Source organism: Cyprinus carpio, chromosome A5 (assembly GCF_018340385.1).
Source record: "Cyprinus carpio isolate SPL01 chromosome A5, ASM1834038v1, whole genome shotgun sequence".
Lineage (NCBI taxonomy): Eukaryota > Metazoa > Chordata > Actinopteri > Cypriniformes > Cyprinidae > Cyprinus > Cyprinus carpio.
In genome coordinates, this window is record NC_056576.1 from 15,486,299 (window position 1) to 15,509,888 (window position 23,590).

At 36.4% G+C, this 23,590-nt stretch overlaps 1 protein-coding gene across 13 annotated transcripts in view; it reads right to left on the reverse strand.

Moving 5' to 3' along the window:
* The window catches only part of LOC109083416 (armadillo repeat protein deleted in velo-cardio-facial syndrome homolog), a 115,550-nt gene that overhangs the window by 59,345 nt on the left and 32,615 nt on the right, over positions 1–23,590 (reverse strand). For 8 of the 13 annotated variants that reach the window (XM_019098211.2, XM_019098259.2, XM_019098217.2 and 5 more), the window contains 3 exons: positions 3,844–4,002; positions 3,319–3,339; positions 564–668 (listed from right to left, as the gene is read on the reverse strand). In XM_019098211.2, coding sequence (XP_018953756.1) covers positions 564–668; positions 3,319–3,339; positions 3,844–4,002 — 285 coding nt within the window. Of the gene's footprint in view, positions 1–563; positions 669–3,318; positions 3,340–3,843; positions 4,003–15,458; positions 16,175–23,590 lie in introns of those variants that run through there. The other 5 variants (XM_019098238.2, XM_019098268.2, XM_019098252.2 and 2 more) reach the window with 3 other exon arrangements.

A 23,590-nucleotide genomic window follows, 5' to 3' on the forward strand; every position in this document is an offset into this window, starting at 1 on the left:
CAATGTGAGATGCAAAAAAAACAATCATGTTTCACTATTTATTTCTGAACAGTAAGAAAATGGGTTCTTATTATACTGTTCAAGATGGTTGTGCTCCATCCGCCTCTAGAATGCAGGAGTTCATCAACAGGGCTTTCATAAGTCACATAAGCCCTACAGATGTGTGCGTCAATGATGCAATGTCTCCATATTATGTATAAAATGGGTTGCAAACAGCATTTCATGTTGACTTTAGAAAGCTTATTGAAATTATGTGTGAAACATGCTTAAAAAAAAAGATAGAAGGACACTGCCGGCATATATTTAGACTAAGCTTAACCACCAAAGCTACTGTTGCCTCTGATGAAAGGTGTCTATCTATAGCGGCAGCTGCGTTTACTAATGTTCGCCTGTTAAAAGGTGCATGTAGGCATCATGGTCAGATTTTACAGTTCTGTATAGGTTTAAGGATCTCCCTGGTATTTAGTTTTACAGACCACTGCCACACCAGCTGTGAGTTACAGACACAGTTAGTGAGATGAAAGACGGGAGGCAGAGACACGTCAACCAGAAGCACTCTTTACTGGTTTTGTTTCAGATGGTGTTGCTGTAGATGGAGATGGTTTGGACTCTGTCAGGATCACTGGCCGGAAGGTTTGGTGTGTGATGCTTTTAACCACCTTGGTCACCTACAGTGAAAGTATGTTAGTTCAGGTGGCATGAGTTAAAAAAGTATACAGTGATATGGAAATGTCAAGTCTTTGAATAGAAGTGAAAGGGAAACTGTTAAATGAAAGCCTGTTTAAAAAGTAGGACTTTTCCCATGAAGCCTCGTTAATAGTCCAGAACAGTCCAAAACACTAACTGAGCCAGAGAATTAATTTCTGATATGAATTATCTGGCTAAACAAGAAAACATAAAAATGCCTTTGAGACAAGATATTATTTTTATAGTCTCATTTTGTCCCTCACAAAAGAGTAATTCCAGCATTTAATAGAAAATTCCTCTAGCAGGAGGAGGCTGGACGATTTCCAAGAAAACACAGAAGCAGAGAAAGAAACAAGATATTTCATCTGAGCCTTCTACACATAAGCTGTTTAACTTTTCAACTAAAGGAATTCTCAAAAAATAATTTATTTATAATATTTGGCTACTTATTATATTAGACACAATTTTAAGTAACTTTTGAGCATTACATTAGGTCAGTACACAAGTCAGTCTGTGATATTTTAGTCTCTAATCTACCTATTTAAATCACTGTATTTTGCTAACTAACCATTTATACACAGTTAAGGAAATTCTAACATTATGTATAAAACAATTTTGCTATTCTAAAATAAGCTTTTATACCAACAAATGTCCACTGAAGATAAAGACTGCAAAATGATGGCTTCATAAGCAGTGCACTGCATATCTATAGGCACATCCGTGTTTGAACATCCCGTCTACTAAGGTGCCGTCATTAAATTGTTTTTTGTTTTGCATGCACAGGATTATGGGATATGTCTATGCTGCCTACAACATCCCACAATCCTGTGCATGCAGTTCAAATGTTGGTGGAAAAAAAAAGTGACTGAATGAAGTAAATTAATTCATCAAAATCCATTTTTTAAATTTTACTTATTCTATTTCTTTCAATAAATAAGCTGTGTAGCCAAAATATTTCCTTGGTTATCTCTGTAGCTCACCTGAATTTGATTAAGATCATTAGATATAATGTTATGGTGCCATTTTCTTTAGGAAGTACATTGATGCTGACTGTGAATATAAAGGCACTTACTTTGGTTTCAAACACATGCAGAGTGTAACAGAATAGATTTTATCCTACACACCCAGAGCTCTGTGGTTGGAGTTGATGTATTTATATGACTATAAGCTTGTCTCCACAACCCCGATATCAGTCCAAACACACTAACATGTGACAGAAGGACCCACACATGTGCGCACACATGCACTTCACACTCTGTGATGTTACTCCTTAGGCGTGTTTCATAGGTTTGTCAATGTGTGAGTGGTCTAATGGTAAGAAACAGTGCAGCAGTAAGATCATACTTTACCCTTCACTTTCTCCCACTATGCATTAACTGTCAGTTGTGTTACACTGTAGAACAGTGCTCTTTCTGTGCGCACATTGGTTAATAATTGTCCATTCATAAAGCTGTTTGTTTTTGTGCGCACTAATATGTACCGTACACTTTACATAATTCCTTTCACATAAGTTTACATGTCCTTTGCAGAATGTGTAAAATGTTTTTTTTTTTTTTTCAGAAGCAGCACAACAGATACTTAAAGTTGTGATGTAATCGAAGTATTGACAGATCTTTTCTTCCATATTGTGACATACATCTGTGAAATGAATAATCCTAATTTTCTGAACAAATTGGGTGAGGACTTGGTTTTATACATCAGTTATTGATAAGATGGATGTAAAATTAAATGCAAACTTAGGTCAAATTGAGACATTTTGATTAAGAATTATGAGCTCAAAATAAATAAATAAAATAACATGAATGGATAAATCATTCACAACACAATCAATAAGATGCATTTAGAAAACTGTGAATTTCATGCTAGCTTTAAGTGCTTTACAAAAGACTAAAAATGACTAAAATGACACAAAGAGTTTACACAGTCTTGGTTCTTAATATCATGTATGAGTTCCTCAGTTGTTTCTAGTGGCAAACTGGATCTTAACTATGAGTCACTAGCTACAGTATGTTTACATACAGTATGTTTTTCCTCAATTTAAATGCAATGTATATATGTGCCTTCAACTCTGCAATCAAAGAACATATCTGTTTAGAACCACACATTTTCCAAACAAAAGTTCTGTGTTCACTCAAAGCAACATTTAGTTTCAATGTTCCCATAGCAACGAGAAGTAGTCAGCACTCCTTTCTGAAAAAAATAAATAAATAAACACACACAACAACAGTCTGTAACTGGCATGTTTACATTTCGACATACTTCACCTAACAATACGGCAAAACAGCCGTCTGCTCATGTTTCTAACTTAACTTATTCAGCTTGGCATATCTATTGCATCATTAGGGCAGGATTTTTATTTTTTTAATGCATTTTGTATGATCCCTCTTTTTTTTTTTTTTAACAAATGATAAACATTTAGCAGAATCTGCAAAGGGGTATGTAAACTCAGAAACAGGACTGTAGCAGTAAAGGACGTTAAGAGGTGAGCGCTCTGCCAAATGAAGCTTTATGCAGTGATTTCACACCAGTGCTGAGATGCTGTGCATTGTTGAGCTTCAATGGGCACAAATAATGGTGACTGACAAGAGATGTGTGTGAGAAAGCGTATGTGAGGGAGAGATTTTAACTCACCTTCATATTAGTCACATTGTCCTTTAAACAACAAAACAAAAGCAAAGGCAAATCAAGACTGAGTGGCTTAGAAAACTACAACATAAATGGATAGATCTAAACAGACTTTTACCATTACTGAGAAACATTCACTTAAAAATATTTTAATATCTTGAAAGCTTTTAACTTTCTAGCCTATTCATTTTGCCATCATGTATTTTTGTAAATTCTCTCAGGTTCAAAACAGCTGAGCTGTCTTACTGGTAAAGAAGCACTATTTCTTAAGTCTTTAGGTAAATATAAAACAGCTCATCTCCTAAGAGTCTCTTTATAATATGAGTATGACATTTTTTGATTTTTTTTTGTAAGTCGCTTTGGATAAAAGTGTCTGCTAAATGACTAAATGTAAATGTATAGTACCTCATCAGTGAATATCACAAGTTGATGTGAGGATGAATGAGCACTTGTGTGCATTTGCATATCTAATAACGTCGTAATATGCACAAACAAGACATTTGAAATTGTGGTAGATGTTAGCAGCAGTACCTTAGTCTCTGTACGGCGTGTAGTCCCATCATCTGAGGTAACCACAGAAACATGAGAGGTGGGTGTGCCGGGGTCTTCCTCTATGGTTACAGTCTCCTCCACAACCTCCTGGGGCTCCTGCATCATAGCCAATGATGTCTGGTTACTGGGACTCTGCTCCTTTGGGACAAAGCAGAGGGTGGTGGTTCAAGGTCAGAGGTCACTGCTCTGGGATTAGCTGGGTGTTCAGGAAAACCTTTTTACAGTTCTAAATAATAGATGAGGGAATGTTTTAATTTTGATAATCCTTTCTACTCATAAGAAAGCATATAGCAAATGAATGACTTGAGCAGGCACTCAATGCAAGTACTTGTCTATAGTGAATGTAGTCAGAATCTGTCTTTTTTTAATGAATCATTGAAAAAGATTCATGAATTTTGAGAGTTAATGATGAACCAGTCTGACAGTAGTAACATCTGTTCCTGAATCAACTCACTGAATCAAATCAATGTGACACGTTTCAGTGATATCCATCTCAAAATAAAGCAAACATTTTTGTAATTACATTATGGAAACTTATATGAGTATCATTATATGACATAACATATACACACCAAAATACACAAAACTATGATATTATATATAGATATATATATACATATGAGATAATATTATATAGATATATACATATAGATAAACATATATACATATATATATACACATATACATACATACATATATACATATATACATACATATACATATACATAATATAGACATATATATATATACATACATATACAGATATATAGTATAGATATATATACATACATACACATATATATATATATATCTATATATATATATATATATATGTATATACACACACAGGAAATTCCATCAGGTGCGTATATGTGATATATACATATATATATATGTATATATATATATATATATATATAGGTGATATCATATGTATATATATATATATATAACTATATATATATCGATATATAATATATATGTATATATACTATATATTATACACACGAAATTCCATCAGGTGCGTTCATTATATATATATATATATATATATATATATATATATATATATATATATATATATAATTTATATATATATATATATATATATATACACACATACATACATACAATTATACTAATTATAAAATAACAGCCCATAGATATTTAACATGTGGATTTGGTGAACAGTAATACTGTTAACCATCATTACAATACTGTTTTCTTTGTTAAAATGTATGTTACCGTTCTCTGTTTAATGTATTTTTATGTTTTACTGTTTTAAAATGTAATTTATTCCAGTGAATATTTTAAAGTCACATGATCCTTCAGAAATCATTCTAAAATGCTGATTTGTTCAAAAGATCAAAGGATGCTATCAATTTGAAAAAGAAATCGTTTGAAACAATGTTAAAATCTCTACTGTCAATTTTGCTCAGTTTAATGCACCATTGCTGAATAAAATTATTATTATTATTTTTAAATCTTACTGACCCCAAACTTTGGAACAGTATATATAAACATATACTGTGTGTGTGTGTGTGTGTGTGTGTGCGCATGTATGTATGTATGTGTGTGTGTATATATATATACCCCCCACACTACAGCACCTATGCACACATACAAAAATCTTCAGGGCACAATAATTTAAGAAGGCTCAATGTATTTCCTTAAGAGAGAGAGAAAATAAAGCTCTTGAGACCTCATGTCATCAAGCAAGATGGTAAATAAACAACAAACAAGCTATAGTACTTGTAAATGGAAATATGAAGCAAATGTGGTTGAGATGACTGTAAAAACACAAATGCAAATGACACGGAGAGAAACAACAGAAGTCTGGGGAGAATTGTGTGTGTGTTTGTGTGTGTGTGTTGGCAGAGGCCACAGGAGGGCCGATGAGGGATGATGCCAGAGGTAGCCATTTGTTTTCCATCCATCTTTGAATGCATTAACGAGCAGGCAGTTTTTCATTGATTAGCACAGCGGAAGCCTTCAAAGTCTGCACCAGGCCAAAGTGATCCATAGCGCATCTCGCTAATCATTGACTCCTAGCCTTTCATGTGTCAGTATCATTTCTCTGCGCTGGCAGTTTGAGCGGCTGCCTATCCAACCTCAGAACTATATTCTTCTAAGAGAAGCTGAAGTCAAAGCAAAAAAAAAAAAAAAACCTTTTCTTCCTTCTGGAGTGATTAAGTTTTAACTGTTCCATTAATTGGCCTAAGACAGTAATGTCAGTCCTTGAATTGATTGAAACTGATGATTGATGAGGATAAAAGCATCTTAACTGAAGTGGCTCACTCCTAATAGCTGAGTGCCACATGGATTATGCAGGCGTACCGCACAGAAACAAAGCTTTGATTAACTTTCTGACAGCCCAGAAGCAGACTTGAGTAGAATTCAATATCAGAAAGTAATGAGAGACCTTTATAGAGCCTATTAGCACCCCTGTGAAAGCACAGATAAACATGCCTCTTTTCAGCAAGGATTTTTAAATAGGAATCATGGCATAACATGAGAAATGAACACTGAAAATATCAGTTTCTAATGACATTATGTTAATAAGAATCGAAATTGATAGGGGTGCTCAAACAGGATTTTGAGGTCGATCACCGATCACAGAAAGCAGTAGCTGCCGATTCGATCACCGATACCAATCTTTTTAAAGCCTTCTTTTTATCACGTGGAATTATTTATAGTGATGATCCGATCAATATTTTTAGACATTTATTCAGGGCCTGAATTTCATTTCTTAAAATGAATTCCCCTCTTAGGTGACTCTTGTGAGAGAGGATTTTTTTTTTAATTTGAGGGGTGGGGGCCCATTTTTTAGACATTTTTTTCAAAAATATATATAAATATTTATCTCACCTAAACGTTTGATCATGCACTGCATTTCTGTTTTTACAATCATGCATTTGTTGTACAATAGCTTACACACAGCACAAGCTTGATTTTGTGAGCTTTATGTGAAGTGGCCTTTTACACCAGGTTCATACATACATATTTGCAGTGTATATGCAGTCCATGTGCGGTACATAAGTGGTGCAGAAGCAGCACGGACTGTGCTTTCACACAGGAGTCCGCAACTGAACCATGGCTGTTTACGCCAAACACTGTATACTGTAACTGAATATGCTTTTTCATCACTGTGATTCTTTTTTTACACAGTACAGTTAAAACAATCTTTAATAGACATGTTTAAATGCTATAAGAAACACATTATTTAATGCTTTTTACTTTTGCATGTACTTCTACATTGATATATTAAGTTGCTTAAGCAAGTCGCAAAACATTACAACTACTTTTCCAACATTATCACAAACATTCTAAATTAAAACTTTGACCATTGACAGAAAGTCAGCTCTACTGCCTTTTCTTTTGCATTTAATTCTTTATTACAAGCAATCCTGCAGTTCATGAAGAACTTTGTTTTCCTACTTCCACGAGGAAATTCATCTATTATTTCCTTGTTTATCTAAGTGTTCTTTTCCTTTAAACCTAGCCAAAAAGCCATAGCATATGTGTTGACTGTGAAACACAGTAGACTTCAATTATATGCATTTATGGTGTAATTACTAGATTTTCGTGTCAATCCATGTTCATATTTACCGCAAACAATGCAGAAACGATCTCTGAATTGCTGCAGATGCACCACCACAACCATGTGCAGTGTGAACACTTTCCGTTAACGTGAGCATGGAAAAAATATGCACCGCATACGCACTACAAACAGAGTGTGTGTGAACCTAGCGTTATGTGTGTGCGCTGAGAGTGTGCATGAGCATACAGCCTCCAGGAGAGCGCGTGAGCACTGAATGGTTTAAATACTGGCAAGAATTAAAAAGTAATGCAATTTATAAACTTTACTAACGATGTGACACTGCCTCGATTGTGCAAGTGACAATTCCTGTGTCAACTGTGCAGCTCGCTTATAGTGCAGACGCCATTTGATTTGAAGCCATTTGTGCACTTTGACAGAGAAAGAGAGAGTGTGCGGTGATTCACTTGTGCTGTTTGTGAAATTATGGCTCACAGAAAGTAATTACTTTATAAGTTATTTAATGAAGAAATAAAAAGGTGAATACCTCACCTTCAGCATTATAATTATTTTACCTGCGCCTGACAGAGACTGAGACGGTGCCACTGCAGGTCATGCCAGACCTCTCACAGCAGCGTCATCAGCTTGAGATCGATTTTTAAAATCAGCCTTAATAGAGATCACCGATCAAACATCCCAATGCGATTATCGGCCAATAGTGCTCGGTAACCGATGATTGGAGCACCCCTAGAGTCTTGGTTCCTCACATATGATGGCATGGACATTTATTGTCAGCCTGAAGGAGCAAAATATAGGGCAAATCTTTTCTTTGTATGCAATTACAAACACTGAAATTTAGTTCTCAGTGATATTTTTGAAACTCATGAATTCGTAATAATTTTATAAAATTCTTGTAATTGTCCACTATCTGTAAATCATTAATATTAATATTAACTAGATTAAAGAAAAAACAATAAGGGATAGGCCTACATTTTCAGAGTGTGAAAGCTGTGAGAACTAAAACAAATTCCAAAGTTGTCGAAGATAACCATCAAAAAAATGAAAGAAAAGAGTAAAGAAAATAGCTATGATGTCTCTGGGGACATTATTGGCTGAATAATCATGAAACGGAGGCTACATCAAACCACTTAGATGCTGTCTAGAAAAGGTCGTCCCCCAAAACTGTCTGCTCGAAGGAGGAGGACTCTTGGGAGCAGCTTCACAGAGGCCAACAATCACTTTGTAGGAGCTACAGAGGAGTTCAGGAGAACAGAGCTGAAGAGTGAAAAGATATCTGAGGGAAGTAAATTGCACATATATAATTTTTTTTATATATATAAGCTTCAATTAAAATTATTATAGAACGGGGTGTCAAACTGAATTCCTGGAGGGCCAGAGCCCTGCAGAGTTTTGTTCCAATCCTGCGCCAACACACATAGCATGTAGATTTCAAATAAGCCTGAAGGACTTGATTATTTCGATCAGGTGTGTTTAATTAGGGTTCAATCTAAACTCTGCAGGGCTCCGGCCCTCCAGGAATTGAGTTTGACACCCCTGTTATAGAAGCTCTAAAAAATACTTTATATTTCACAATGTCACTGTATTTTTATCTTCACTGTATTTTTACTGTTTTTTAATTTACAAATTTTGCATAGTTTATGCTTGTGAAAACAAGTGAAAAAAGAAATCTGCCAAAGAAAAATACCTTGCAATACTTCAAAATATATCCTCTGAAATTGAAAACAAGATCCATATACTGATTTATTTATTTATTTATTTACTTACCATTAGCTGATAGACATTTTCTGTACTCCTAAAACTAAACTAATGTTCCTCATATTTGAACCTCATGATCAGCACAGTACAGCTACTTACCAAAATAGGACCTCTTATAGAAATATACAAAAGCAAAAAGTAGATCTGTGAGAGAACCGGGGCCTGATATAGTTTATTTATAGTATAAAAATAAACACCTGACCATAACATCAGTACCTTTCACATAGGATGTAAAAGGTTAATGTTTACCAGCCATCCATGATATTTGTTTTTCTAGTGAAGATTCCCTTAAAATGATGGGGCATAAACCCATAAAATACCCTACCGCACTCATAAGCTCATTTTTTGTTTTAAAAAAAAAAAAAGTCTCCTCAGTTAGACAGTCAGACAGAGATCTAGCCCAAAAAGGCAGGCAGAGGATTTTGACACCAACCTGAGCATCATTCAGTGGGGTCTTTATCACGGATGATCCGCGCCGCATGGGGGAAATCTGCTGCCACAGATAGCAGCTTTGTGTCCATGACAACTATACACAGGTGAACTCCTGAACCATCCATTGCATTTGTGTGTTTATGCGCGTGCGCTTGCATAGCATGACTTGCATAATTGAGAGAGGAGTTTCTGGGCAACCCAATGGGCTTTAGAAAATGAGCCACTTTTTAACGAGAAAGGAACACCTATAATTCCTTTCTTCTGGAGAAAGACAGTAGACTGACAATAATCATAAACATCTGGGGCATGTCTAATACATTAATCACAGTGAATGTAGTGAACACTTCAACACGTGAGAGTCTCTGAGCATTGAGAACAAATTCAAAGCTGTGGGAGAATTGGGTGTTCCTTAGCAAAATGCCAAAGACCGATTGTTAACATTTAATTTAAGGAGTTAGGTTAGAGAAAAATGAATTTAGTCTTGGGTTTCTGTACATGAGAAACACAGAGGCCTTTTCATGATCATTATATCATGTTTCAAATCCTCTTGTGTCGAAGCTGCACATAATTGAGGGTTTGGTGATTGCACAGCATGGTTTCTTACGCAAAAGAAATACCAGGTGGGTTTTAATTTCATCCTTTTTTTCCGGCAAGGAGTGATGCGGGGGTGTGTGAGATAAACATCAGTTTTCCACAATGGCAAATTGAGACAGAGCTGGAGAAGATAAGGTGAGCTGGAACAAATAGAGCAGATAGGCAAATGTGAAAAACGATTGGCAATTAAAAAGCTTCTGAATAGCGGAGTCAGTCTTCTATCAGGCCTGTCACTGATCCACATTGGATAAAAAGACCACCCGTCTGCAAAGCTGAGAGAGCAACATTTGAGCTCTCCACACTTCACACCTCAAATACAACCACCAACCAATGCCTTTCTAATTTTTCTTTTTTTTAAGGGTATTTTTTTTTCTTTTTTACCTTCAGCATAATCTAGAAATATAAAGATTAGAAATTAGAATTGGAGATCAGAATGTCATACTACTCTTAATACTGCTGCAGTATTTAATATGCATGTTGAGTACAGTATGCAAATTTTCTAGATGCACATGGTAAGAGAAAAAAGTACAAAAACTGTACTTTTAGCTTGTCACTGCGGCAAAACATTTCTTAGCATTTGAATAAACTACAAAACATTTTGTCTGAAAATATTTTAAAGGGGTCATGAACTGAGAAATCAAATTTCCCTTCATCTTTTGACATATAACAGGTCAATGTACTATAAAAACATCCTGTAAGTTTCGAAACTCAAAACTTTCTTGTTAGTTTAAAAACAGCTTTTATTGAAACCAAGCTCAGAAAATGACTCGTTCTGGAATGTGCCACTTTATGATGTAACAGTGTGGCTAAGCACCGCCTCCACAGAAGACCAACGCCTGCTTCTACAACACTGCCTCTTTAGCCCCACCCACTGATACATGCTCGTAGTAGTGAAGAGGAAATACTAGAGAGACACAAACACAGGATTACTCCATCAACAGAACCATACAGATGACATTACAAGACACTGTAGTGAAAGTTTTTGTTCATTGTCTTTGAATTGCCTTCCTTGTGATCCTAACACTGTATCTAGATCTGACGCGAGCGATGTCGCCAATCAATTTCTCTTTCAGGTCAGAAACGGTGCAAATGCTTGGACTGAAGTATGTCAGAAATAGAGCGGGACATCAGTTTACTGTCAGAGATTTGTTGTGTCAATCTATGCTGCATCCAGTGTAGACAAAATCCCTGATAATGGGCTCTGTTGTTGCATTGCGCTGCTAGCGTCCGGTGTAAACATGGGGTAAAATTAGGAAAGAGCTCCAGATCGCGTCAGTGAAACACTTTGTTTGTTTGTTTACTTTACTTTGCCACTGATTCATTTTTAAACAAGACAGTATGATGCAGGCTTTTCAGAGAGACTGAAAGTAAACGATGATGGCAGTGCTGATTCTGATTAGAGTGGATCCAACAGTGTTGCAACACATGTGTGAGTAAACGTGTTTTTACCACTATTGCATTGTCTGTTTAACCATAGACGGCGGGGGAACCAACTCCAGGGTAAGGCTAACATCATAAACCCGTATTTTTAGGCAAGAACCAGACATGGGTGTCATGTAGGCTAATAAAATGTGTTTAATGGGGCTGAATTTGTATTTAACGTGATTACAGTTCAATAAAAACATTCGAAATTGCTAATTATATAATGTTTCCTTTTCACGGTTATTCAGCGAATAAATTCTATATAGAAAGTGGCATTATCACGAACTTTTATCTATAGATCAAAGTTTGAGCACTCTCAAAAATGATTATAATCACTGAAGCTGTAGACACTGTGAAATGAATCTCTTACATTGTACGTACGTCTGCACTTTGTAGTTTATGATGAGAGAATACGCAAGAGTCCGTAATTCAGTCAGCGAACGCACGCACACTCACTCAACAAAACTAATGAGTTTTAGCGATGACTCTGAACACCTTTGATTAGCTATTACATTCCTAAGCTCAACAGAATTGTGTGTGATTGGTTGAAATGCGCAACACTGTAAAACGCCTAAAATGAAATACGGTGCAAGAAGATCTTAATTTAATGCCACAATCGACACCGTCTATTCATTTTCTCTTTGTTAGCAACAGACGTAATATATTTAATTTGTTTGTGCAGGGGCATTTTTGTCCAATTTGATGGCATTTTTGCCATAAGTCCCCATGGCCAGGGGAAGGCTAAGACTTCCCAAGCCTTACACACGCTCCGCCTATGGTTTAACCCAAATGACACATCTTATTTTCAGAGTACGTCACAGCAGCATCTGTTATTTTAATAAGTGAAACTGTTAGTCAATCATAGCAGTGGGCGTTTACTTGTGAGTCTTGAATGCGTTCTGCCTACAAAAACAGACCATTCTGCAGAAAGGCTCAAAAACAGGACAGAAAATAGCCTATTACTTCGAAATTATGATGTTTTTTGATGTAAAATCACACTAACATTATAAGTGAACCTCAGGGAACATTGTAAAATAATAATAAAAAATGCAGTTAATGACCCCTTTAAAACATTAGGCATCGCACACTTGCTGACTTTGTAAATTGTTACAGAGAAAAACTGCCCATCACACGATAATCAACTTCACATATCAAACATGTTTGATATCCTCTGACTGGACGAAATCATACTACTGTATGTGCCTATCATACACTATGTATTTTCCTATGAAATCTGAGCAGACCTGCTGTGACAAATTGGGGCAAAAATCTGGGCAAAGCTTGTTTAGCGTATTACAGCCTTTAGATTCATTTGTCTCCAAATAATCTTTGCTGTTTAACTACTGTTTAACCAACTATTAAAGAAAAGAGCAAGATGTTCACACAGTGTATCCTGTGCAGTATCCATTGAGCCATAAGCTAGCATTCCTTTCCACAATAAAAAACGTCTTAAATTTCCTTTTGATCATAACCATTTGCACAGCATGTGAAGCATCATTGTCTAACTTAATATCACTGTGGAGAAGGTCAGAAAGATACAGAGAAGATTGTTTTTTGTGCCTCCACTTTGTTCATTATAGTTGCCGTGCATCACCTGGGCAGCAGCCTCACCGTCAGCAATGCATCGTGCTCTGGCTAACAGGATTTCAGTCAGACCTCACGACAGCAATCATCGGTAAGATCTTACACAATTAATCCCTCTGCCAAGAGCGTTTGTTTAACCTTGGGTCATATCAGTTTCCCATCAACTTGCTACTTTTCCGCATCCATCTTCATGACCGAGAGTCACACCCGCCATGCCAGGATGCGACAGCAAGCAGGAATTGGCTTTCATTTCACTGCGCTGTACTTATGGAAAATTGAGCAAATAAATCAGACAATTTGAAAAACAAATAACTGAAAAGAACACACTCGGATCTCCTCCGTATGACTGCCTGGGGATGTTGAGCAGAAGTAAAATGGAGGAGGGTAATTGGTTGGAGGTGACACAATAAGTGATGAGAGAGCAGCTGAAGCCTCGAGTCTGACTCTCAAGCCAAGGTGCGGCACACTCAGGAATAGCTCTGGTTCAGCCAAGCCTGAGCCAACGGATAGATGCGCCCCAGTGGGGTGGAATGATGCAGGAAGACAGGAGGAGGGGTTGGGCTGTGGCATTCCACAGAGAGCTGTGAGTAACGGATGGTCAAAAGCATTTAGAGACAACGGCTGGCAGATAAGCTTAACTAAAAAAAGGGATGGTAGGACGAGGGATGAAAGAGAAAAGGCGAGGCAGAGAAGCTAGTGGGCTGTAATGGCTCTGCTAATCTCTTTGTCCTCTTGAGTGATCCAGTGCCAAATCTCCATCCTCTCATAGTCTCCGAACACGGGGGCCTCATTTTAGACATTCCTCACTCTATGGCCACAACCATTTCTCTAACAACAGCTTTGGGAAGCCATTCTCTCTTTCCACTGGCTCCCTTGGCCACCACTTTTGTTCCAGATTCCCAGGTCAAGATAAAAAAAACAAATATGGTGAAGAACCTTAAAAAAAAAAAAAAAAAAAAAAAGTATTTACTCAACGTCTTGCTAGATAAAAAAAAATTTGTGACCGTAATTTTGAACATCTGGAAAGAATTAGTCACGTATCCGAGTTACACCCTTCTGAAAGATTTCTGGCACAGCGTGGCTTTACAGCAGGGCTTGAAAAAGCACACAGTCGCCCACACACTCACACTTTCACTCATATAATTCAGCTTACGGTCAGCGCTCCCTTTCTGGAATGCAACCCTGACAACACAGCCAGAGCGTATATCACTTCTGTTTGCCTATAAAACTCGGTAAACAGAGTAAGAAGGAAGCAAAGGAAAAAACAAAACAAAATGAGAAACCTAAACCCTTCCAGAAGTACCAGAACAACAAAAGGAGTTTGTTATAGGTGAAGCCTGTTAAAAACTATAGGACTGCAGGCTAAAATTAAATACAATTAAATAAAATGTAAAAAATATATTTTATATTTATAAATGAACCAACTAATTAACTAACTACCTAAATATGCTGGATTTAGGTCAAAACAGATAATCAAAAACAGATTTTCAAATTAGCAGGCTAATCAGCTAACATATGATAAAATAACATGATAATCACTTGGAATGATAATCTACAACAGAAAGACAAATGTATAATTTGACCATGTATTAGGGCTGCACGATTACAAGCAAAAATCATAATTGTTGATTATTCCCTTGAAATAGTAATTGCGATTATTAATTATGATTACCACAATTTACACTGAAAGATGTTTATTTCATTGTTTTAAGCAACTGCATGCCATATTTTAAGAAATAAAAATAAACAAAAACACTCTAACTGGAAAAACTTGTATTGCTTTTCTGTAGTATTAAGCCTTAAATGTGAAATGTAAAAATATGCATGGTATTACAATGTTATACTAAAACTAAAATTAAAACAATGTAAAAACCTTTAACATAACCTGTAGAAGAAGAAAAAACGCATCTTAAGCATGCAGAATAACATGAGCGAACTCTGAACGATTAATTTCTGCTTTGAATGATTACATAATTGTGGCATCCTACCATGTATAATATATGACATAAAATTAATACAATTAAATTAAACTGATAGAATCACTCTGCAATCCAAGTGGAATAAAATCTTGCATGACATCAGACTACAGATGTCTACAATGGCCCTGTTGGATTTGTTTGAATGCGAAAATGAGGGAGTAATGCACAGTGTCACTGCATGAAATGGGTCAAGCAACTTCAGGCTATTGCTATCCAAGGTTTTTATAGGGCGAAAGCCCATATGGATGTACATCAACAACAGCACGTACCACAAATACTGTTTTCTGGCTGCGAGTCAGCAATGTGGTCTCTCCAGGGAGAGGCGCTGGGAGCCTTTGCCAAGTGATCAGTTCATGCAGGGTCTCCAGGCTGTGGCCATGTGCAGGGCAGGAAAGACATGTGTTTGACTTCCCCTTGTCACTACACTTGCTCCTCCTGTCCTGTTTGCTGCTTCTACCACTGAAGGTCCAGCTGTTAACAGATCAAATATCAGGCCTGGGGACCAGCCTGCCTGAAAGACAGTCACACAGAGGGCTTGAAAGCGACGGTGGGCAGTCACGGACACTTTAACAGCCTGGGATGAGTGATTGCTCAGTTCACACGTTCTGTCTATCACATCCTTATCTCTTCTTATTGCGCAGTCACTCAGAAGTGATTAAATCAGCGATAGACTTTCTGATTGCATGTGTGTGAGTGAGCGGCCACATAAAGTCACACCAGTGAGCGAGCGCCTCTCTAACACATGCTTCAGGAAAAGGAAGGACATGCTGTCATGGAAACCCTTGATTTACAGCACGGCTTGTATTGTGCAGTCAGATGAAGGCTGTGTAATATATCCAGTGACTTAAGGCACAGTGCATGAGAGACGCATACACACAGAGCTCCGGGCTCAATGCAATCTATCCTGCTCTGCCTTGACCTGTTTAAGATGGTTATATTTTTCACGATTCCATATTTATGAAGTCTAATGCACCACATACAAAGATTTATAACGAATAACCATGTGAACCGGTCTTATAGTCATCCATCTCATCGCTAAAACATTACTTACGCTTGTCAACAGCCTCTCAGCCCCTGAAATACACTTCACAAATGTTAAAAGCAACTGGCATTTCATGGCCTATTAACTAATGTATTGCAGTGCTGTTCCATGTATGCATGCGGTGCACGGCTGAAGTGATCAAGAAAGATGTCTGGGAGAGTGATCAACCTTCTGCACGTTACGGCGTCATAGAGACGGTGCTGTGAAGTCTAGGAGCAGCCGGACTATCCATTAGAAACCCACCCGGTCTTGTATGTGCTGCCGAGATGTGGATATTCATACCTCATGTGAAAGGCCCATCTGTAAGCAATATTCTCTCAGGATCCATATGAGCCCTAAAAGCACAAGCTACATGAAGAAACTGGATCTGATCCTTGGGGCTTTGGGAGGCAGTGGAGAAGAAAAGCTCCACATCAACAGCTATTGTTGCTTATATATTATGATACAAGATATTTGAGGTATTTTTCAGCAAACCAATGTGTGTTTATTAAACAATGATTATTTCTAATAAACTGATAAATGTAAATGACTTAAAGTCAATGTAACTTGCGCTCTCTGAAATAAACTGTTTAAAAACTGTAATAAATATAGAACAAAATTCTATCACCAAAGCTAAATGTATTTGATCGAAAATACAGTATTAAGAAATATTACTATTTAATATTACTATTTAATATTTAATATTACTATTTACTTCTGTTTTAAAATGTAATTTTTTTCTGTGATGGCAAAGCTGAATTTTATTTCATTACGTCAGTCTTCAGTGTCACATGATCCTTGAAATGCTCAAGAAACATTTTATGTTATTTTCAATGCTGCAAACAGCTGCACTGCTTAATATTTTTATGGAAAGTTACATATTTCATTTTATTTTATTTCTTAGATGAAAGTTTAAAAATCAGCATTTATTTATAAATGTCTTTACGGTCACTTTTGATAAAGAGAAACACATAGAGAGAAAAGAGAATAAAAAAGAAAGAGTTATATTGGGGCATCATTAGTTCTACTGTATTCCAACCCACTGCCATTCAATTTCAGCGGCCTACTACGAAGGTGTGTTTGATTAGTGGCAGATTGGATTTTGATTTCCAGAATATTGCCTCCTAATTGCCTGTTTAAATTTCTAATCATAGATTAATGGCACACAACAAAATAGCTTGTGGATAATAAACCAATAGCTGAAGCGTAGCTAATTCATTCCCCTACTCACTATGGAGAAAGAATGCTTTCATTACGCAAAAACAAAGGGCATTATTGTGCGTGACTTGCTTTTATAACAATCAACGAGTCTCTGTCGAGTGTTGCACAAACCGTGACCTGTAAAACACAGTCTTTATTAAAGTATCACTTAATCTAGTTTCATAATAAATGATCGTTTTAAAATTTATTTTAGGCTCAGATAATTTAATTTACAGGTAAAATATAATTTATTTATGTAGCATGGGTTGTGTGTATGAGATTAGGTTTAGTCTGAGGTGTGGATCATTTTTGTAAAAACAAAACCAAATCTGAGGTGAGACAGGCCAGTTATGCTGGTCTAGTCATGCAGTCTCTAAATATCTTATGGAGCTTTTCCTCATGTAGTAATTAAGTGTCATTAAGTGTGAAAAAAATATATATAAAAAAAAATAAAAAATAAAATCATTGAATAAACCTACAGTCAGACAAGAAAACTTTCATTAAATTAAACATGATTAACTGATTTAATTACTAATTTATATATAGTTTTTATTTTAGCATTTAATTGTTAATTGGAACTTAATAGTCTAGACATAATATGCTGTCTGCGTGAAAATAATAAATATCTTTGATAAACTCGTTGTGCAAGCAACTTAATCTGATTTTAATTATTTTTAGGGTCAGAACAGCCATCATCTGATTTTCCGACAAGCAGATCTCCAAGAGATATCACAGCTGCCCACAGCCAGCCAGATCAAACCCTCATTACTACAGGAAGGAAATGGCATTACTGAGAAAGACGGCTTGTTTGTGTCAGTGTATCTGTGCATACATCCACGTTTGTGTCATGTCCAGAGACATCCAGCATGCTTCATCTAATTACAGCTGGATTCCTGGAAGTGTGACCCAAACAGTTCAACCATACAGCTGCCAAAACTTGCGTGTTCACTTGAACACCTCTCCATTCATCTGCCAAGTAACAATAAAACATCAAACATCTGATTCTCCTTTTAATAAACTTCCAAATCTGAGCTTTAAAAGCAGTAGCACTAAGTATCAATCATTAATGCAATAACACCAATAAATTGCCACACACTCAACCAAAATAGTCTAAGCAGAAATAATCTGCTTACACCAAGTGTGAGATCAGTTCGATTTTTTTTTTTTTTGAAAGACATTCTTATTTTTATTCAGCAATAATGCATTGCATCGACAGTAAAGACTTTATATTGTTAAAAACGGCTGTTTTATTCACCAAATAATCCAGGGGGGGAAAAAAACTATCACAGTTCCAACAAAAATATTAAGCAGATTGAAAGAATTGTTTTCAACATCGATTATAAGCATTGAAACATTGAAGCACCATATAAGTCCAGGAAGGAAATGCTAAGGAGCTCTCAAAGCGTTCCTGTCCTAACTGCCAGGAATTGAGCTCCACCTCTGCTGGGGAGGAAGTCAGTTAATCTCACTCTAATGAGAGTGTAAATTATAAACAAAATGACTCACTATAGGACAGTCACAACAAACATTTGAACAGCTTTGATGAGCTACGGCTAGATTTGTACATCTGTGTTCATTCTGAAATGTGATGACTAATTCAGGAAGGTGGTTAGAGAGTTTAATCATAAGTAATGCATCATGTTGTTTTTAAATAGTGAATGAGGTAAGAGCAGTCTGGTGGATCAGTAACACGTTTTGGCAGAAATGGCAAAATGTAATTTAGTCCTATGATGGCAAAGCTGAATTTATGTTAAAAGCAGTTCATTATCAATTAAATTAATATTTTAATGGAAACTGGGATTTTTTCTTTCTTTCTGGATTCTTATAGAAATAGAAGGTTCAAAAGAACAGCATTTTTAAACAGAATTTTTGAAAATGTAAAAGCCTGTACTGTCACTTTTTATCAATTTAATGCATTATTTCTGAATAAAATTTAAAGTAACAATCTAAAATAATCTTTTTAACAGTAGAGTATAAATGATATAGATTACTTTCAGCTTTTGCCAATTACCCATAAATATGATCTTGTTGCAAGGGACCCCATTCTTAAAATATAAATTCAGCTTTATTTTTCATGTATGAAGACCCATTATGCCAAAAACAGTAAGTGTGATATCAAAGACATGCTTTGCAAAATTAAATAATTGTATATTTTATATACATTTTACTGGCATTGTATTAAAGCCATAAAATTCAAAAAAGATCTGGAAATTCATACAGCATTAAAATAACATGAGGATGTGTAAATGATGACAGACTTTTTCATTTTTGGCTGAACTATTGCTTTAACCTGAATGGGCTCGAGTCCAAATTAAATCCACCAATCCAATCTATGTGCAAATCAGGTCTGACTGAGGTTCTCTCTAATTTGCTTTGAAATGTACAGCCTACACAATTCTGACCTGGTCTGGACACAACATCACACACTGAACAGAATACAGAAAAGATTTTATAAATGAGAGACGGAAGAGGTCAAAGTAAAGAAGGTTGCTATAACCCTGCAGACTAACGTGAGACACACAGCACTTCAAACCTTTCACTCAGCGTTTCTCATCATGTCTTACAGTAACTAAAAAACTCCAACAGCGAAACATGCAAAGAGTTCTTCTTCCACCACACAAGCTCATTTCCTGTTGTATTATTTTTCTCACACTCTTATTTTCTCTTCAGGACAGTTAATGTGAACTTACAAACAAAAAACCTATATGTCAGCATAGACGTGACAGGCCGAAGTACGAAGTAACAGAGAAGAGCCACTTCATGTCTAACACTTGACGTGGGGCCACGTTGGGTAGTTAAGTCACATGAGACGCATCAACAGTGTTTATATATGCACCATATGTGTGGGGATTGTGGGTGGTGAACTCTGCAGAACTAATCTGATTTCTCATAAAGGTCCACCTGCTATGAGACAGACAGTGACATGTGGAGTGTGTCCTGCCCGTCCCCTCTCACTGCACTGGCACTGACATGATTACATTGATGTTATGTCCTGAGTGGCACAGTCTGCCAGACCGTGTCTTAATCTGTGCCAGCATTCTCCAAACATCTGTCCTTCTGTACACCTTAGACACTTTTAAACATAGGACTTTCACACACCCCAGCAGCCATGAAAGGACACCTCTCTGTCATAGTAACAGCACCACAGCAACACAGGAGCTGTGCAGTGCTTGGGTAACACAGGTTAAGGTTGGTCAGGTAGACCTGAGTAGCACTTATTAAAGGTGAAGCATGTCATTTCTGTGGCACTAAAAGCACTAAACGAAATTATGAAAATAACTAGATTGTTACTTTTTTTTTTTTCCCCAAGAAAATGTGTGGTGCTTGCCTGTGCTGAAACTGCCAATACTATGGTGCAGCTATTGCAGGCTCTAGGGTTTGCTGAAATGTTTTAGTTACTACTGTAATGTGGTTGCTAAGGTGTTCTGGGGGATTGCTAGGTTGTTATTTACAGGTCTAAGTAAAGTGAGTTGACCAAATCTCAGGTCCCTCCTTCAATGCAATGCTTTTTTTGTTCACTCATTTTATCAACCACCAGGCAAAAACTCATATTGTATAGAAAAGTAACAACACAAAAAGCTGCAAAGAACAACTACCCCAGCCTACCTCAACTTGATTATGATCACAGTATTGTATTTTTTATATATTATTATTATTATTATTATTATTATTGTATTATTATTTATTATATTTTTATATCAATATTTTTATTTATATCTATATGTAGGTTTATTTCATTCACCCTTGTGTACAACCTGTCTAAAAATTAATTTAAAGTTGATTTGTCAGGCTCCTCAAACAAACAATGTTTTGAAATTTATGTATGGCTCATTTACGGCCGTCTCTGTATATTAAACCTGGAAAGTAATTTTTTTTTTAAATGATTTACACAAATATTTTTTACAAAACTCTTTGCATGTGAAACTTAGGAATTTTTTCTAAAAAATACTAATGTAAAAAAATGAAATAAATAGCTGTCTTTGCATGTTAACCTTAAAAATAATAATAAAAAACATGCAAAAAATTAATCTTAATATTTCCCTTTTTTTTTAATTATTTGACAAAATATAACTCCCTGTCTTCAAGCTGAAACTTTAAATTCTAAAGTATAAAGTATGCGGATTGCGTGGGGCTAGCTGGTTGGCAAGCATACCAACAGTCAATACAGCTAAATGAGATGCGTTTGTTTTTATAGCCTCCCAGACACTGATATTTTATCAGTTAGAGAATCTACTAAGTTCTCAGCAGATCTGCAGCTTACCTGAACTCTTTCACCATAGTGAACATTTCATATACAGCAAATTGTTGGCTGGGACCCTGAGGAAACAGCTCAAGCCAGAGTTTGAAGTATATCAGTCTTCATGGCTCTAAAATGAGACTGAGATACACTTGAAATATGTTTGTCCAACCACAGCGGCTGCATTTAAGAGTGACTGGAGTGTAAATGTTTACTGAAGGACCCTTAATCGCTGGAATGTTCCCAAAAGCTTCAGGCAACTCAGTGGGATGGTCACGGACATGGAGCACTGCCAAAATCCAATGGCATAAAATTTCGGACTCACTTGGATCATGGACTGAAATTATATAGACAAAAGAAAACAGTTCTTTGTTATGATATAGATGGATCATGGAAGTTTCATAAACCTTGGCCATCTGCAGTCGACAGGCATTCGAGATGTGCCAATGAGATCTGCCAAAGTTTGTTCTAGCACAGGGGTCTGCAACCTTCAACGTCAAAAGAGCCATGTTGGCCCCTTTCCCACTGAATAAAATTCACATGGAGCCACAAAATATTTGATCCCCAAATAAAGATAACACTGCATATAACTAAAGTGTTATATTCAGTTATGTTACAGGGCAGGGGAGTAGCAATCATTTGAGAAGTGAGGGGGACAGAAATGCCAAATGTAATAATAATAATAATAATAATAATAATAATAATAATAATAATAATAATAGGACTAATAATATTTATTTATGTACAGCGGGTAAAATAAGTATTGAACACATCACAATTTTTCTCATTAAATATATTTCTAAAGGTGCTGTTGACTTGAAATTTTCACCACATGTCGGTAACAACCCAAGTAATCCATATATACTAAGAAAAGAAAACAAATAAGTTCAGAAATTAAGTTATGTGTAATAAAATGGAATGACACAGGGAAAAAGTATTGAACACATGAAGAAAGGGAGGTGCAAAAAGGAATGGTTTCCAAATTTAAATTTAGATTTATTCACATTGGCCCTTGAAAACCTCTACGTCAACACACTTGAAAAAGTGCATGGGAAGAGTTTAGTTTTTATTAAAAGTCAGGGGGACACCTCCCCCGCATATTGTACACCCAATGCTACAGGGAGCCACTGCAGAGGGATGCCGCGGGTTGCCGACCCCTGTTCTAGCAGAACAAAAAACAATATCTGTGAGCTTTGTAAGATGAAACTAAAACTACACAGTGCAATAAAAACTGAAAGACTTCATATTGGTATCATACTGAATGAATCCAATATTCTGTCAAGGTTCTCTCACGGAGCCTTCTCTCTAACAGGGCTTAAATGGAGGGAGAAAAAACAGGACAATGACTGACCGAGCATGCAATAAAAGATTCTGAAAGCAATACTGTTTGAGAATCACTAAGAGCATTGTGATAAAAGGCTGTTAAAAAATAATCAAAGAATTGCACTGGAGAACACAAACAGAACAACAGCAACCCTGGAATGTAACTTTATTGACAGCAAGGCATTAGGCACTGAATGAGCTGTCACAACATATATAATGTTGGCAAAACCTACAAACAAGCCAGGAAAATGCTATTAGGCCTGGAAAGGTCTGTTTAGCCAAGGATAAAGGTGGCTTTGAAATATTGGCAGCACTCAAATCAATTCTGTAAAGGCAACTCAATACAGTAGCTGGTCTTAATCCCATTCAAACGCAAGAGAGGAATATCTACAGTATATGCACTCATCTTATTGTTAAGGAGAGCCAGAACCAATTTTTCCACTCTCTTCCCTTCCCCCTGCCTCCATGTACTGAAGAAGCCCAATGAGTAGCAGCAGCCAAAAGCGCAGCATCAACAGCTATGCAGAAAGCCATACTGGACTCCTGCTTTGTGTCTGAAAACAAGGCCCTCAAATTCAATCCATGTTGAGAAGATTAAGAGGCTCTTCAGTGGCATTCCT